Below are 15,561 nucleotides of genomic sequence, written 5' to 3' on the forward strand. Positions count from 1 at the left end.
TTGATGTCTCTACTGACTTTGCGGAGCAGGTTCCAGGCCCAGACAGTTTGGGCTCATGGAACAGACAAGGGTCTGCACAAGGCTGAACTTTGGGATAAAAAGCCAGGTTCAGGGGGGGAATATGGGGTAAGTGGTTTGGGAAGGCTGAACCTTGCTAGCAGCTCAGCCAGTGGGGAAAGGAAGAGGGACACACACTGGGGGTTCAGGATGAAAGGGAGGCTGCGCCGCTGAAGCCTTGAGAGAGAAAAGCCCGCGGTTGTATGGCCCAGTGGACTCTCTCCCTTCATTCGAATTAAGTTGAAGGACTCTTCTGTCTCCTTTTTGGACATAAACCTCTGGCGTTTGTGGATTTTCCTGACATTAACTTCCCAAGTAATGTGTTAGGTAACCATATTATTGTAATTTAATTAGAAGCTGGGCAGAACTCATAATGCTTTTTGTCTTGGACTGCCTAAATTGCTTTGTTTTTCTTTTGAGTAAGTAAATGAAGATGCAATTATGAAATTGTAACAGCGTGAAATAGATGATTCACTACATTATTAGACTGGAGGAGAGTGTGCTGCTGGTTGAGTTAATAATAGTTCATGCTCTGACTTACAAAGTACACAATGCATGAGGTTATGTGCATTCTCTGTAAAGCTGATTTGGCCAAGTGTAAGCACACAGCCTATTTCATTCTACTTATACATCACAAAATCAAATTAGTTGTTTAAAAACTTAAAATTACCTGTAACTCTGTGAGAAACAAGTTAATGGCAATTGGCTTTCACAGGGTATTATATGAATTGATATTAAATATTATAATGTTAATATTAATGATATGTTATAAAGTGGTTGATGTTGTTACAATGGCCTAGTTGTGAGGATGGTTTTGTATGTTTTAATGTGGATCTATGAGTTTACATGGGAGCTGTTGCTAGCCAAACCTTTGAGACACGACCTTAAAAGGAGTAGAACTCCAACCAGTTCTTGATAACCTTGATGACCACAGTGACAAAAGTCTGTCAGTGCCAAAAAGAGTGACATGGGGCAGGACAGTGTAAAATCAAAATAAATATGCATAAAGCTGATGCAACACCAGGGGTATAAAAGGCGGAGCCACCATTTTGTGCATGAGCCTCTGGCGTTTGGCCATGCTCCCACCGCTGTCCCTTTTGTTTTGTGGATTTTTTAATTGTTCTCAATAAAACTTTTGTAACTCTTTGCCACTCAGGGTCTGGCTCATTTATAACAACTGTAAGATTAAGTCCTAATTCTACAGCTATAGTTACTGAACTCCTGAAGGGCAGTGCTGAGAGAAATTCATCCTGTCAAATCTTCTTCTCTACATCTTTATCCTTTGCAGAGAAAGAGGAAAGCAACTGAAGCATGAGGAAAAAGGAAAGGCAAAGATGCAGAAATACAAGGATCAGACTCAGTAACTCCTCTCCTGAGGCTTCTACCTTGGCTTTAATATATAATCAGTCCCAAAGTTCCTCACTGAGTTTGAACTGCCAACCGTCTGCTTTTTTTTAGCCCCTCCAAAAGAAATCCTTCAGCTCATTTTTGAGAGCAGGCTTTTCTCACTAAAACTGGGAGGGAAAATAATTGTCCCCTATTTCTTTCAGCAGGGCAGGAAAAAGAATCAGTGTGAGTAGAAAAGACATGGGGGAAAATAATGTGTCCTCAAGCATTATATAAATGAATTATATCAAACATTGCACATTTTACTGTTTACAGCAGCTGCTAGAATGTTCCAATGGAAGGACTTAAATTAATTGTCATCTGTATATGTTTGAATTTATAAAAATCACACTACATTACAGATGTCTACCTTTCTGTAATCTGTGATTTCTGTAGTGGGCAGGACATCCTGATTGTCTTTACAGTACCTGCTAACAAAAAATGCTTTTCCCACTCGAATACAATATTCTTAAATATATCTGAGGTTTCTGGAAGTCTTTCCAATAGCACACCCCTGCTCCATGTCATCATCTGTCATCCTGCTCTCCTCTTATATCCCCAAGAACTGTAAGAACGTGTGACAAAACAGCTTGTTCTGGCTGAAAAGTGGCTTTTTCACTTGGAGCACCTTTCTGCCACCAGCAACATCAAAATCTGGCAATTTGTTCAACACTTTAATTCAGAACTAAAAATTTCAGACTACCAAATTAGCCTGCTTGTCAGAAAGCTGCTTCTGCAGTGAAAAAACAAAAACTGTGCCTCCAAGGAATTTGGCGCTCCACATCCATAGAGGGAAAAGCAAGACTTCTGGTGGAGACATGCCCAGCTTTAGCCAGCACATTTCAGGAAGAATTGACAATATCAAAATAGCCCAGCAGGAATGACAAATGTATATAGGAGATTTGATCCAGAAGAAGGACTTGGACAGTTGGAATTGTTTACCCTAACAAGGATAAGACATATGGGAAACATGACAGCACTATGTAAATATGCATGTCGGAAAATTGAGACAATGCCCTGATCTGCTTGTTCATATGGGACAGGATGACACTGAAAGGGCCTAAAGTTAACCCAGAGAATGGCCACTAGAGATGAGGAAGGGCTGGTAAAAGCTGATGAAGCTCAAAACAGGCTGCTTGAGGCAGATGAGAATCTCTGCTGCTGGAGGATTATAAGGCCACTTGAAAACATGGTGAAGGGTTTTGTAGTGAGTCTGACCTCTGTATTTCACTCTTTGATGCTGTGATGAATAGATTGCAGGGTCCCATCAGAGCCCCCTCCAGCGCGGTTCTGATTCTGAGCTGGCTGTGTTGTAAATGACACTCAGGTGACAGAACAGATCCCTGCTCTGAGGTGAATGGAGCAGGTTCTGATGGGATGTTTCCCTGAAGCTTGGAGCTCAGATTCACTTACTTCCTTCACTGCTTCCTGACTGGAACCAGAAATGCTAATTTTCCAGGAAGATACTGGATAGTGTTCTTCCCAAAGTTAGGCTCAATTTTCGAATTCAGCTTTGTTTTGGATCTTCAGTTTACCTTTGAAAAGAGGGAACAGGTCCCATACCTGGTCATTTTCTTTGTACTTCAAGTCATAATGTCAAGGTGCAAATTACTGTGCAGTATGGAGTAGACATAAATTCTGTGCTAACTCTCCATCCTTTCTGTTGCAAAGGTCTCTTTTTATTTTCCAGTCTCTTTGCTACCTTTACTCTCTTCCCTTGTCTGATCTATTTCTATGAGAGAGAGCTTTTACCTCCCTTCTGCTGGGTTCCCTCTCCTTCCATAAAGTCTTTGTTGCTTTGCTGTAACCTTTCTGCATATTGCTGGACACCTTCATCCCTTTCCATCCACGCATTCTCTCTCCAGCCCAACATTTACTAGCCTGTTCTGTGCCATCTCTATTAGTTATAATGTAATCTAATACTTAATGATAAGAGAGACTAATTTGTTTTCTATGTAGTCTAGACCAGACCTTGGGAAAAAACACAGTAAAATGTTAATAATAACTGTAATGTGTAGCAGATTACCATCCCTGGCACAGAATAGTCTCAGTTAAATAGAACCACACAAATATGGAATAGCTGAGTCTGGATGGGCCTCTGGAAATTCTCCAGTACAAGCGCCACATTCAACAGACTCATGTCTGGTTTTTGAGATGGCTTTTGCAATACTGGGGTTTGTAAAAGAGTTCTTATCACAGTTTTCTGAGAGCTACAGAAGAATGTCAGTTAGCTTTGATCTAAAAGGATACACTGAAGTATCCTTTAGTTTAGCTGACTTGGGAGCTAGAACAAAGATTATCTGCAAGTAAAATTAATGAAACTGAATAATGGTAATGAACTGAGAACAGAAGTTCAGGGAAATTTGGTGATGCATAATGAGATAATGCTTTGTGATGATGCATAATAAGATAATGCAGAAAAAATATGGCAAATTACAGTAGGCAAAAAGAAATCTCACTCTTCTGTCAACCTGGGATTCAACTCTGAAAGAATTTCTGAGAAACTTCAGTAGTTTAACACAAATGCAATCTTAAAATACTTCTTATTAGAAGCCTCATTTGAAACAACACCATGCACACACTCTAGAGTTAGGAGAATCTTTTTCATATTCATGTGAGTAATAACTTGATGTTTGCTTACATATATATTTAGAAAGAACATCTCGTACCTCTGCAGCTAACACCTTCCTGCACATTGAAAGGAGTATTTGGATTATTCTGTAGCACTTGCATAACTAATCCTTCCATAGGCCTTGCAGGAATGCACTGGGGACTGCAGCAGCCTTTTGGTGGCAGGTGTGACCAGCTTGTGAGACAGTGCCAGCTGGGCATGGAGAACAGGCAAAGCTATTGACCCTGTCACTAAATACTTCAGCCTCAACCACATGAGCACCACACAGATGCAGCAGATGTAGCTGATGATCAAGAGGCCTTGCAGCACCCGTCACTTCCCCAAGCTCAGCCCACTGGCTGCATCTTTGATTTGTGTTATCAGCAAGGAACATCACAAATGATAGCAGGGACAGAGTCTTGTTGGCAGATGTCCCAGAGGGGAAAGTGTCAATTTCTCTCTGGAAGAGACTACAAAAATAAAAGCGAAATATCTGGCTATTGTCTATTTCCAATCCATCTGCTGATACTGGTGAGGAGGTCTCTGGGAACTGTCCTGCATCATCTTGGTCAGTTAGTCCTGACACCCACAGTTTATTCACACATAAATATCTGAGCCTTCACAATGTTAAAAAATAAGGAGCTTGGTCCAGGGGTGAATCATTTAATTTCTGGACAATGCATCCCTTCAATCACATGGACTATTATTGTATTGTCACAAGGACAACAGAAAACCGTGGTAAAATTTTAGCAAACCTTTCATTTTAAAAACAAGTAGGAGGATACTGACTAAATGGTTAGTTTTAAGCTGTACAGAAAAAGGGTGCTTGGTCCCAGTAGATTACAGGCTTCAGCAACACAATTTCTAACATCAAAATTATCCCCTTGCTATTTTGGAGTGAGTAACTCACCTTAATGTGGTTTTCCTTCTGTTTTTTTTTTCCTCTTCCTTGAGCCATTTTCTCTAAGACCACACCTTTATCAGGAAGAAAATGTGTCGCCCACAACATCTCAGGAAAAGGCTTAAAGGTGCCCTGTGGTGGTTGTACACTGAGAGGACAAGGAAACTGGTGTTAGGTGCAACAGGTGCAGGCAGGAAATGGGAGGTTTAAAACTTACTGTGTTCTGCAACATAATATCCTGTAGCTGGAAAGTTCCAAGCTTTTTTGACAGCTGGGTCTCCATGGAAATAAGTACAAAAAGACTCCAGCTATTTTAAGAACTTAAAATAAAGGATGCCGGAAGGTTATGGATAGATAATACATCTGGGGGAAATCAGTACATTTTTGGACAATTCATATCCTTCAGTTTATGTCTTTTGCTCATACTGCCTGTATGAGCTTAACTGGACAACAGCAGAGAGGGTAGAGAAATGTGCCTAGTTTGGCAAGAGGGAGTCAGGCTCAGGGATGTCAGAAAAAGTAGCAGCTTGTGTTCAGTTCTGCTTTCATGTGGTTCAAGATACAGGCATTAAAACCAGTAGATATCATCTTAGAGGCTTTGTGACAGAAATTAAAAATTAAATATAACAAACAGAAGCACCAGACTTATTTGTTAAATTCAATTTTCTGATATTCACATCTGCCAAGCTCCCTCAGCTGTTGTTACCACTTCTACCATCCCAAGGCACAGCCACTCTGGGCACAGAGACAAGTACTGTGTAGTGTCTCACCACTTGTCCCACTTTTCCACTCCGTGTCTAAGCTGCTCACCTCAGAAGACTCCCATCCAGAGAGGCTTCAGAAAGCTCTTTACAGAGCCTTCTTTTGAACACTGTCCACTTGCACAAAACCTGGTGGCATTTGACAGCATTCCATCAGACTGTCTTTGGAACCCCAAGTGGGTAGGCAATCCATTTTTAGCATAGGAATAGGAATGTATATTTTTTCTGCTGGAAACTCAGAAGAGAGCTGCTTTTCTTCCCCAGCAACATGCCTTTCTAAAGGACAGACCAAATTAAGTACCTGGATGGATTTTTATGCCTTAGCAAGTCCAGTGTTCTCAAAATCTGTTCATCTGTAAATCTGTGCACAATTTAAGCAGCATTCTCAATCAGGAGAATGTTTACACGGGAAGCTATATTTGTTTCATATCCAGCTTTTAGTTTCTAGACTTTGGGGATTTTATTTTTTACAGTTTAGGGATTTGGGGATAAAACAAAAAAATCTGAGCTTGTCTCATTGTTGAGAAGGTAACTTTTTAATAGAAAGCTCATCCCATTTCCATCTCCACACATAGAAGAACACAGCCCAGAATTACTGAGAGCTGATCTAACTCTCTGTATTGGACAGAAAGCTCACCTGCTCCAGGAAGGTTTTACTCAGTGGCCACACAAGTTCTTCTGCAACCTGGAAAAGTGAAATGCTCCTCAGGGCCACCAAAATACCACAGCTACTGAATTATGGCGATTACACAGAGAGAGTTCTGCTGAATAAAGCAAGAGGAGTGTAAGCTCATGGTCTCTCTTGCTGATTTGTAGGCTGTAGAGCCAGGTGCTTCAGTATTGATGCTTTGAAACTCCAACCTGCAGAGCAAAAAATCATCTCTTCTTGAAAGGTTTCTACCTACAGGTTGTCCTCTTCCACCCATTCTAACAAGCCTGTGCTTGACCCCTTCTCCTCCAGTAAAATTACTGTACCTTTTCTACACTCACACAATTAGTAACGGTACCTGCTAACAGGTCCTGTAGTTTTCAAAGCAGCTATAGCCACAGAAGGTCTGTGCAGATGCATTCTCAGTCATCTGTGTCACGCCTTCCCTGCTCTCCTTGGTGCCTTTGGTGTTTTCTCTGGGCAGGGACTACTCTCACTGAGCAAGCTGGTGTAACACTCACCTAAAGCTGAATCGTGTGACAGGCAGTTCTGAATTTTCAATAAAGAATGACCAGAAAGGTGACTATTTTATTATTTTTAAGTAATCAACATGGAAACAATAACAGTGATTAAGTCACAATGGGCTTAGTCTAATAGTAACCACAGCATTAATACTTAACACGAATATAACAGAAATTACAAGTATGTTAACATTATTCATTCTCAGTAGACAAAAGTGTACAGTAAGGTCAGCATTAGTCTATTAAGAATGCTCCAAAACCAGCTGGCCAGTGTCCTCCAAAGCAGGGTGCTTGCTGCCAGGCAGGCTGGGGTGCTGCTATCTGCCCCTGCAGGCAGTTTTACTCCTGGGCTCCCACGGGCCCTTCCTCTTGCCCTGTTTCTGCCTGTGGTTCTGGTGTTTCCCTCTGTTTGCTGGGCTATCAAAGCAGGGCCTGCTTGAAGGAAAAGGAGCCACAGTGCCATGGGCTGGCCCTCACTTGCTGTGTCCCCTGGGTGGTGCAGGGATGCAGCCCCGACCTCCAGGCAAGGCTGGCTCCACTGAGGGTGTGTGACCTGCATCAGTATCTGCTATTCAGACTCTCCCCACCCTCCCTGACCTCCTTGCTCCATGGATAGGACATGCTTTTGGAGCTGTACCGCTTTTAAGAGGCTTTCTTTTACATATCACTCTTTAATAGGAATCCTGTAACACAAAAGAGAAATCTTGCTTTTGTAGGAAGGGTTTATTTTTTCAATGCACCCTTTCCATCTCCTAGTCCTTGTACCGTACAGTCCTCTTTTCCAAAACATTTACTAATGCATGTACTTGGCCACCCACCTTTGCATGGAAGTACCAGTGACACTCAAAAGAATAACTTGCATTTGGTATTGTGGTCCTGGCCCCTCTTGCTCTGAGCAACATAGGATAAGCTTCTCAGCTAGAACATTTTCATAAACACAGGGAGGGCTGCACCCTTAAAAATAAAATTCCTCAGTCTTTTTTAGAACCAGACTAGAGGACATCAGTGTGAACAAAGCAGTAGTCTCCATCATTCTTCCCATCAGGATTCCTCCTAGAGTACCACCAGCTGCTGTGTCATGTTCACTGTAGAGACAAGAGAAGACATCAGCTTGTATACTGTCAATCTTACAAGTTTTGATGGAAAAGAAAAAACCCTTCAGCCTGCTCAAGTGGGATTTTTCTCCCAAATGCACTTGCTAAGGCCTCCCCTACTCCTCATACAGCTCTTGTGTTCTGTTGAAAAAAACCCAAAAAACAACACAAAACTAAACCAAACTACAACAAATAAACCCACCAGCCCAGGAAAGTATATGTCTGATTATTTCTGTAGAGGGTTCAGTAATGGTTTTGGACACACTGTTCTAAGTTGCTAAGTGTTTACCACTAACTACTAACTACTTTTAATCATCTGTTTATTACTTACAGCAAAGCCCATTGCCCAATACTACAGATTTGTGCTGTCTGGCCAGGATCAACCACTTTCAGGAACAGCACAGTATGCCCAAAACAAGACATAGCAACATACTATTTGCATTCCTCTTGTGGACCACCAGGCTTAAACAGTCCAAGGCCATAGTTTCACAACATGCTGTCCTCCGCAGCAATGCTGCTTTAGGATATTCCCTGGCACCCCTTGCTCTGCAAGCCCTGTAGGTTTGTGGGACAGCATTGAGCTTGGATAGGAACCATGGAGTGAGGACTTAGTGACTGAGCCAATAGTACTCCAGTGGCAGTGACATCTCCCACCCCATTCATCCCCCGAGTAACGCACCGGTGTCGTTGTCCTGCTGATGGGGCCCTCCTCCAGCCGGTGCTTCCCGGAGTGCGGCAGCTCTGAACTGTCCCGATAATCGCGGCCCTTGGAGTTCTGCATGTCCAGCACTGCCCGGCTCTTGGAGGGAAGGGGTGGCTTGTTCTGCTGTCCCTGGATGCTCAGGCTGACTTCAGGTCTTGATGGCTTCACGAGTTTTTTGAGCGGTGCTGAGTTTTCCAGTGGTGTTGTCATCTTTGGTTTGCCTTGACTCTTTTCCCCTGTATTCTTTTCTTCCAATTGGCAGGATGAAGTGTAGGACCGGAATCGCTGTGTGGGCACCAGGAAAGGTGGTGATGGCTGTTTGCCAGAGGTCTTGCTGCACTCAGGCTCCTGTGGCTTTGTGAGATGACAGCTCTGCTCAGGCAGTGGCGGCTGCTCTTTCCGCAAGGCTTTGGGATATTCCTGCTCTTTCTTGAGGGCCACTTTGCCCTTGGAGCTCATGGAGCCATACAGTGGGTTCTCGAACATCTCTGGCCTTTGCTGGCCCTCCTCCTGCAGCACAGGCTCTGCTGTGGATTTCCCCACATCAGGCGGCCTGCAGTCATGGAAGTAGGGTGAAAAGGAGACTTGTGAAGAGCAGGCAAGAGAGTCACTGACTGATTTAGAGAGGACATGAATAGTAAATGAGTGTGAGCAAATTAAACTGACTGCCTGAAGGGGCAACAGGAAAACAAACTTGGGGAGAGAGAACAAAACTGTTTAACAGAGAGAACAGAAGTGAGTTTTACTTTGTTTAATCATTAGTAACATGATAGCAGAGAGCAGATATGCATAGCACTGTGTAAACTCCCTGCTAGGTTGCAGTCCTGTCAAAGCAATGTTTGGCTTCTTTTTAAACACAGATAAACTACCGAGCCAAACTGTGCCAGGTCCTTTGATGACTCTGCAACACACACAAATCTGAATTTGAATATTAATCTTCAGATCTCGCAGAGAGGATGGAAATGGTAGTCTAGAGGCTTAAAATAAGAGCTCACATTATACTGTGGCATTTTACAACTAGGTCAATCTCCTCTTGCTACCAATGCAGCATGGTATTCCTAAGGAAGGGATAAATTTCCTTAATGCACCCAAATGCAGTATAAGAGTAATAGCTCTGTAGGGTGAGACAATCCATGTGCATTCCCAGCAGAGCCCTTTGAGCTGCAGCTCAGCTTGGAATGACAGCACAGCCGTACAATGGGACACAGCAAGTCCTATGGGTTTGGATCACTCGACCTGATTTGGCCAGGCTTTCACCTGCAAAGTACTTAAAAAATCAGCCACAATATCACTGAGCAGAGTGGAATGGAGGTGAGTGGCACATGTTCTTTGGGTGTCTTCAAATGAGTTGTGTTCCGTGTCTCAAGCTGTTCTCTGGCAGTCAACGCATGCCAGAGCAGAGAGCTGAGCCGTGATGGAGCACTGCCAGGTACAGAACAGACCCCAGCAGTGCTGGCAGCTCTGACTACTGTGAATTTGGACTTCCAGAGTGCCACACCCATTTACCAGGGAGCTCCAGCCCAGCTCAGAGAGCAGCTGTCTCTTGGATGTGAAGAGGTCTGTAGCAAGGACACAGATTGCACACATGCACTAGGGTGAAGTAGCCTCGTCACCTCACTAAGCTGGGAAGGGATGGGATATTTTCAGTTGCCAGATGGAAATGCTGCACCAAGGCTTGTGATAGAGGCAGTACATGGAGTCTAGCTTCTGCAGCAGCTGGACACTTGTATCATGCCAGTAGAAATTCAGTGAAGGGTACCTCACATATAACACACAAAGGACCTCTCCTTCCTATCCAGGGGAAGGGTGGGTGCCACACTCCCCCCTTTTCTTTGTTATTACAGTCAACTTTGTAAACTTCTGCTTCTCTTCTTTTGGTAGAGAATTAAACCTATATATCAGGTTGAGACAACAGGTTGTTCAGGAGTCTTGGAGAAGACTCCAAGGAGACTTCACTGCAGCCTTCCAGTGCCTAAAGGGGACTTACACAAAGGAGAGAGAGTGCAGATAGTGACAGGAGAAGGGGAAAGTTTTAAAATAGAAGAGGAGAGATTTAGGTTAAATGTTAGGAAAAAGGGTGCTGAGGCCCTGGCACAGGGAAGCTATGGCTGCCCTGTCCCTGGAAGCGTCCAAGGCTGGTTGCATGGGGCTTGAAGCACCCTGGGATAGTGGAAGGTGTCCCTACCCATGACAGGGGGTGGAATGAGATAAGCTTTAAGGTCCATTGCAATCTAAACCATTCTGTGATTCTAAGACTCCATTATTCAATTGTAAGTTTAACTCATTATCTTTGGCTTTCCTTTCACAAAAGTCTGAGGAACTGCTACACTAGTTTTCTTTGAGTATGCACTGTCTGCACTTGGCCTTCACTTATCTTTCTCATTCTAGAGATAAAATATGTAAAGAATATGCTGCACCTTGAACTCTCTAAACAGATAATGAAACAGTGACTGTGCAGAATGACGAGAGGAGCCCAGCCTCAGAGCAAAACTCAAACACTCACTGGTACTCTTGACTCCAATTACAAATGCTTCTGCCTGCTGTAGGCTGGAGGGATGGTTTTGGAGATAGAGGTGACAAAGAAGGTGACGTGGAGGATGAGTGACTCTGCCCCATTAGGGAGGTGTTCTCTTTGGACTGCTGCTCATAGTTCCAGAGGGAAGGTGCCTGCTCTGATGAAGGTGTCTGCTTAAGCTGGCAGGTTGCAGAGGGCTGCTGAGAGAAGGGAGCCATGCCCAGGTAGTTGGGGTTGCTGATGTCTGTGGGGGTGGACCTGCTCAAGAGAAGAAATATTGTTAGGGAGGCACGTGCACAAATATGTTTGGGGTTTTTTGTCCCCCTGCCAGCTACAAAGGAGTTAGTACCCACTGACTGCTTAGATTCAATACTACCTGCCTTTTTTCTTCTACTTTTTTTTTTTTTTGTCACTGTTGCTTCAGAATCAGGGAAAAAGTGGGAGTCCTGTTAGTGCCTCACTCCCCTTGGTCACTGGAGAGGAAGCAGCTGGGTCAAGACAACCTCCCCCACCCCCAAAATAGTTCCTGTGGCTGTAGCAGATGCTTCCCTTTCCAGGCTGCAGAGAGCACTCAGCTTCTGCAGCCACATATAGGGGCTGTCATGGGTTTCTGGGCCCAGCCAGAAGCTGCCTGCAAGGAAAAGCCCCAGTGAAAAAAAGGTGAAAGGACAGCCTTACTCAGACTCATGCTGTGACTCTTGGAAAGGAAAAGCCAGGCAGTTTGAGCACAGCTTCCCACCCCAAGCTGTCAGAGGTAAGGTGGCAAGGTTACCGTAAAATATCCTCCTTTCCCAGGCTGTCTGGAGAAGTGACAGCACTCCCCCAGTAGCGAGCGATGGCTGCTGCCTCTCTGGCCACCAGATGAGTAGATTTTGACTTTCTGTTAGAAATAGAAGAGCCTTTTTAAAGAGGGCTCAGGGACCCACTCTGGCTAATGCATTCTCAGCTTTTGAAGCTTTGGGCACAGGAGCATTGACCAGTCCTGACCAGAAAGCCATAAAGCAGCTTCCCAGAGCTCAGCATACCTGTTGATGCTGCTCCCACATCAAGCCCAACTTTGCATATATGGCACCAACCATTTTCCTGGAACTCACTTACCCACTTGCCCTTTACCTGTTAGCTGGATCCCAGTCTTTGTTAGGCTCTAAACTGCTGATGTTCTTTGGTTTCTGACCAGTGATTTCATCACGTTCAATCTTGACAAAATCTGAAGGAGGAAGGGGCACACATATCTCCAGAGTCTGTCTGCTCAAGTTTTCTTGTTCATTAAGGCATCTCTTTTTGTCATTAAGGCATATCTTTTTGTCCAAGGCATCTCTTTTTGTTTAGTTTAAAACTGTCCATCAGAGTGATGGACAGTTTTAAACTGCTGTTGCTGTTATGTTTTCAACTACCCACTAATACATGTAATGTCTTGTTGACAGAAGAAGAAATGTGTCTTGAAATACAAAGGTCACGACCCACCAAACAGCCACATACAGTCACTTTACCATTGAGAATAATTGTAAATGTAATGAATAATTGTAAATGGCTGCTTCTGTACTCTGAATGAGAACAACAGATAGCAAGGTGAAAAAAGCAAAGTTTGTGATCTTCTAGCTAAGAAACTGCTCATTGAGAGCCTGACATATTCTTTGCTCCCCAGGATGACTGGAGCAAGGAGAGCTTGGCATGGAGTGTGCCATGTCACAAGTGGAAGTAAGGGATCCCCATTCAATAAAACCAGTGCAGGTGACAGACAGGGGGCTCTCTCAGTCTGCTGAATTTATTGAATGATGAAAAACCCCACGGAATCCAATTGTTCTGTCTTCCTGAAAGAGTACAGGTATGCTCCTGAGAGCTAACCATACTCACACCTCCTTGCACTCAACATCAAAAGCATTCTCTGTGACTACAGGCAGTGCAGAGATAATTTTCAATTCCTTGACAGTTATCAGAAATCTTTTGAGGTGAGCATTGCAGAGATATGATGTTCCTTACCATACAATTTCTCTCTCTGTTTTCCCTGTGACGTTTGTAACTTGATTTCACCTTGGAAGATCCCCGTTTTCTCTCCATGGTGTGTGAGCACAGTATGGATAGGAGCTAAGGATTCTGTTGCTTCTATTCGCAAGGCAATGCAGCCTTCCCCTAAAAGCCAACAGGGAGACAATGAGGCTGGGACTGAGAAACAAAGCACTGAAATGTTTTGTGCCATCTACTACCAATGCACTGACAGGTATGTAATTACTGCTTTGGAGCACAGTAAGGAGCAGAATATCTTCTGAGAAATTAGGGGCATTTATTTCACTTCATGTGTATGTGAATGATTTGGGCACTGAAGTTACCTGTGGGTAACCTCAGGGTTCTGAGCTTCCACTCCGGGTAAGGAAAACAGCCTATGGCTGCTATTGCTGTTAGTGGGATTTAGGCAAAGAGCATTCTGTGGACAGGACTTCATTCTCTGGCTGGTGACAATCTGGGAGTCACAAGCACAGCCAAATACTGTAGCCAGGAGAAATGCCTCAAGTAAGTGCAAGTGAAACAGGATTTCTATGTTCTGATTAAATGTATTTACACATGCTGACTCCTGATTTAGTTCCTGTAAAGGACTTTCTTTTTAAACCACTGCTCTTTCAGAGCTGGTAAAGCTCACACAGGTTGTTGCTTTGAGTTCATATTCCTTTAATCAAAATTACTTCACAAAGTATTGCCCACAGTGAATGTATATTTCTGTGTATGTTGAGTTCTAAATCATAGATATTCAGTCTATAGGAGTTACTTCTATTCTCTCCCACTCTTTCAGTAGTTTGGAAGAATCTAAGTAGCTTTTAACTCATCCAGAACTTTAGAGCTAAGCACTTACCATAAGATTCATCACTGTCTGATGACTTAATGCTGATCAGGATATGTTGATCCAGTAGGTATTCTGGGTCTGAAATAATTGGAGTCAGCTGCAAAGACAAGTTAAGGTGGGTCAATATAACACATGGTTGACAGGAGCACACTTCTCCCTGGGACTCAGTCCCAAATGAGGAAAACCCTGCTGGATAAACCCATGAGGGTATCATGTCACCTCCAGGATCAGCCTCTGATAATATCTGGATATCTGTGGTAGAAGGCTGCACTCTTTGAGTCCCAGCACAGTAAATGGAATGCTGCAAATCTGACACATGGGATGAGCTGCAGTTTTCTCCTGTAGTCCAGGACTGAACACTGCCTGAGGAGGAAGGCATCTGGACTCTGATTACCGTCTGCTCCCAAAAATCTGCGTGGCTGTTGTTGCAATCACTTATTGTAGAGCCTTTCCCCAGCTTCTCCACGTAAAGCACTCTTCCCAAAGTCAGCACTTCTGGGCTATTTAGAAGGGTATTGACATGCACATTTGCTCCAAATCCAGGAGCTCCTGTAGTTCTTTCAACTCTCATCATGCCAAGAAATGAAGAATAGCTCTGATTTCAAGGACAGGACTTGTGTCTGACACTGACACCCAGAATACAACTGCTGGACTGATGTTCTTTTTAACACAGGTAAAAAACACTTAATCAACTTTTCTAAAATATACCGAAGTTTTATCTGACCAGGCAAAGAAACTCCAGGGCAGAGTTACTCTTTAAGATGTTTTATTTTCCATTTAAAACTAAAAAAAAAAAAGGCTCCTGCTCAAACCAGCAAAATGTTCTCTAAAAATATGAGAAAAAAGTCATGGTCCTGAGTGGCATAACCATATCAGCAAAATTCTTCATAGACATGTAAGTACACTGACATGAAAGTCCTTTCCTGCTTACAACATACTCTGTTTAGCCTAAGCCCATCCTGCATTCTTACAGTCCCTTTAAGTGTAAACAAGACCACAACAATGCTCCTGAAAGTAGTATTTATGAAAGTAAAAGACCTAACATTGCTTATGGGATGAAAGCGGAAGCTTCTCTTCCATACAAATATGGAGGTATTGTCCCAGTTTACCTTTGGAAGTGCCTCGACAAACTTTACCACAAGCTCCCCTTCATTTCCATCCTCATTTTCTCCTTCCTGGCTCTTTACAAAGCCTGCAAAGGGACAAGAAAGGAGTTTACCGGGAGAGAGACAGCAAGAACTGGGCTACAAATCCTCTTCACAATGTCTCCAAAAAGCCTACAATTCTTTTCCTACTTGGACGCAAATGTTTAAAAGTATTAAGAAGCTTAAAGTCTGAGCTTTGGATGAATTTTTACACAGTAAATTTGCGAGTGGTTTTGCTAGAGCATTGTTAAATGGTTTCATTTTGCAGTTAAACTTGGCACTGAGGAGATCAGTGCATACATGGACCGGAGGATAAGAACATGACAGCTCTTCCTACGCCACTCAAGATAGCATACTTTTGAAGTTCTAATTTAAGATTTGT

General features: G+C 43.3%; 1 protein-coding gene across 1 annotated transcript in view; it reads right to left on the reverse strand.

The window, feature by feature from the left end:
* Nucleotides 1-7,073: 7,073 nt before the first annotated feature.
* Nucleotides 7,074-15,561, reverse strand: part of INPP5D (inositol polyphosphate-5-phosphatase D) — a 49,683-nt gene continuing 41,195 nt past the window's right edge. Inside the window, exons 21-28 of the mRNA XM_030954685.1 lie at nt 15,144-15,226; nt 14,044-14,131; nt 13,179-13,328; nt 12,312-12,405; nt 11,971-12,078; nt 11,187-11,456; nt 8,660-9,236; nt 7,074-7,971 (exon numbers count right to left, since the gene is read on the reverse strand). Of these exons, the coding sequence (XP_030810545.1) occupies nt 7,969-7,971; nt 8,660-9,236; nt 11,187-11,456; nt 11,971-12,078; nt 12,312-12,405; nt 13,179-13,328; nt 14,044-14,131; nt 15,144-15,226 (1,373 nt within the window). The 3' untranslated portion in view covers nt 7,074-7,968. The remainder of the gene's footprint in view (nt 7,972-8,659; nt 9,237-11,186; nt 11,457-11,970; nt 12,079-12,311; nt 12,406-13,178; nt 13,329-14,043; nt 14,132-15,143; nt 15,227-15,561) is intronic.

The sequence above is a fragment of the Camarhynchus parvulus genome, chromosome 9 (assembly GCF_901933205.1).
Source record: "Camarhynchus parvulus chromosome 9, STF_HiC, whole genome shotgun sequence".
Lineage (NCBI taxonomy): Eukaryota > Metazoa > Chordata > Aves > Passeriformes > Thraupidae > Camarhynchus > Camarhynchus parvulus.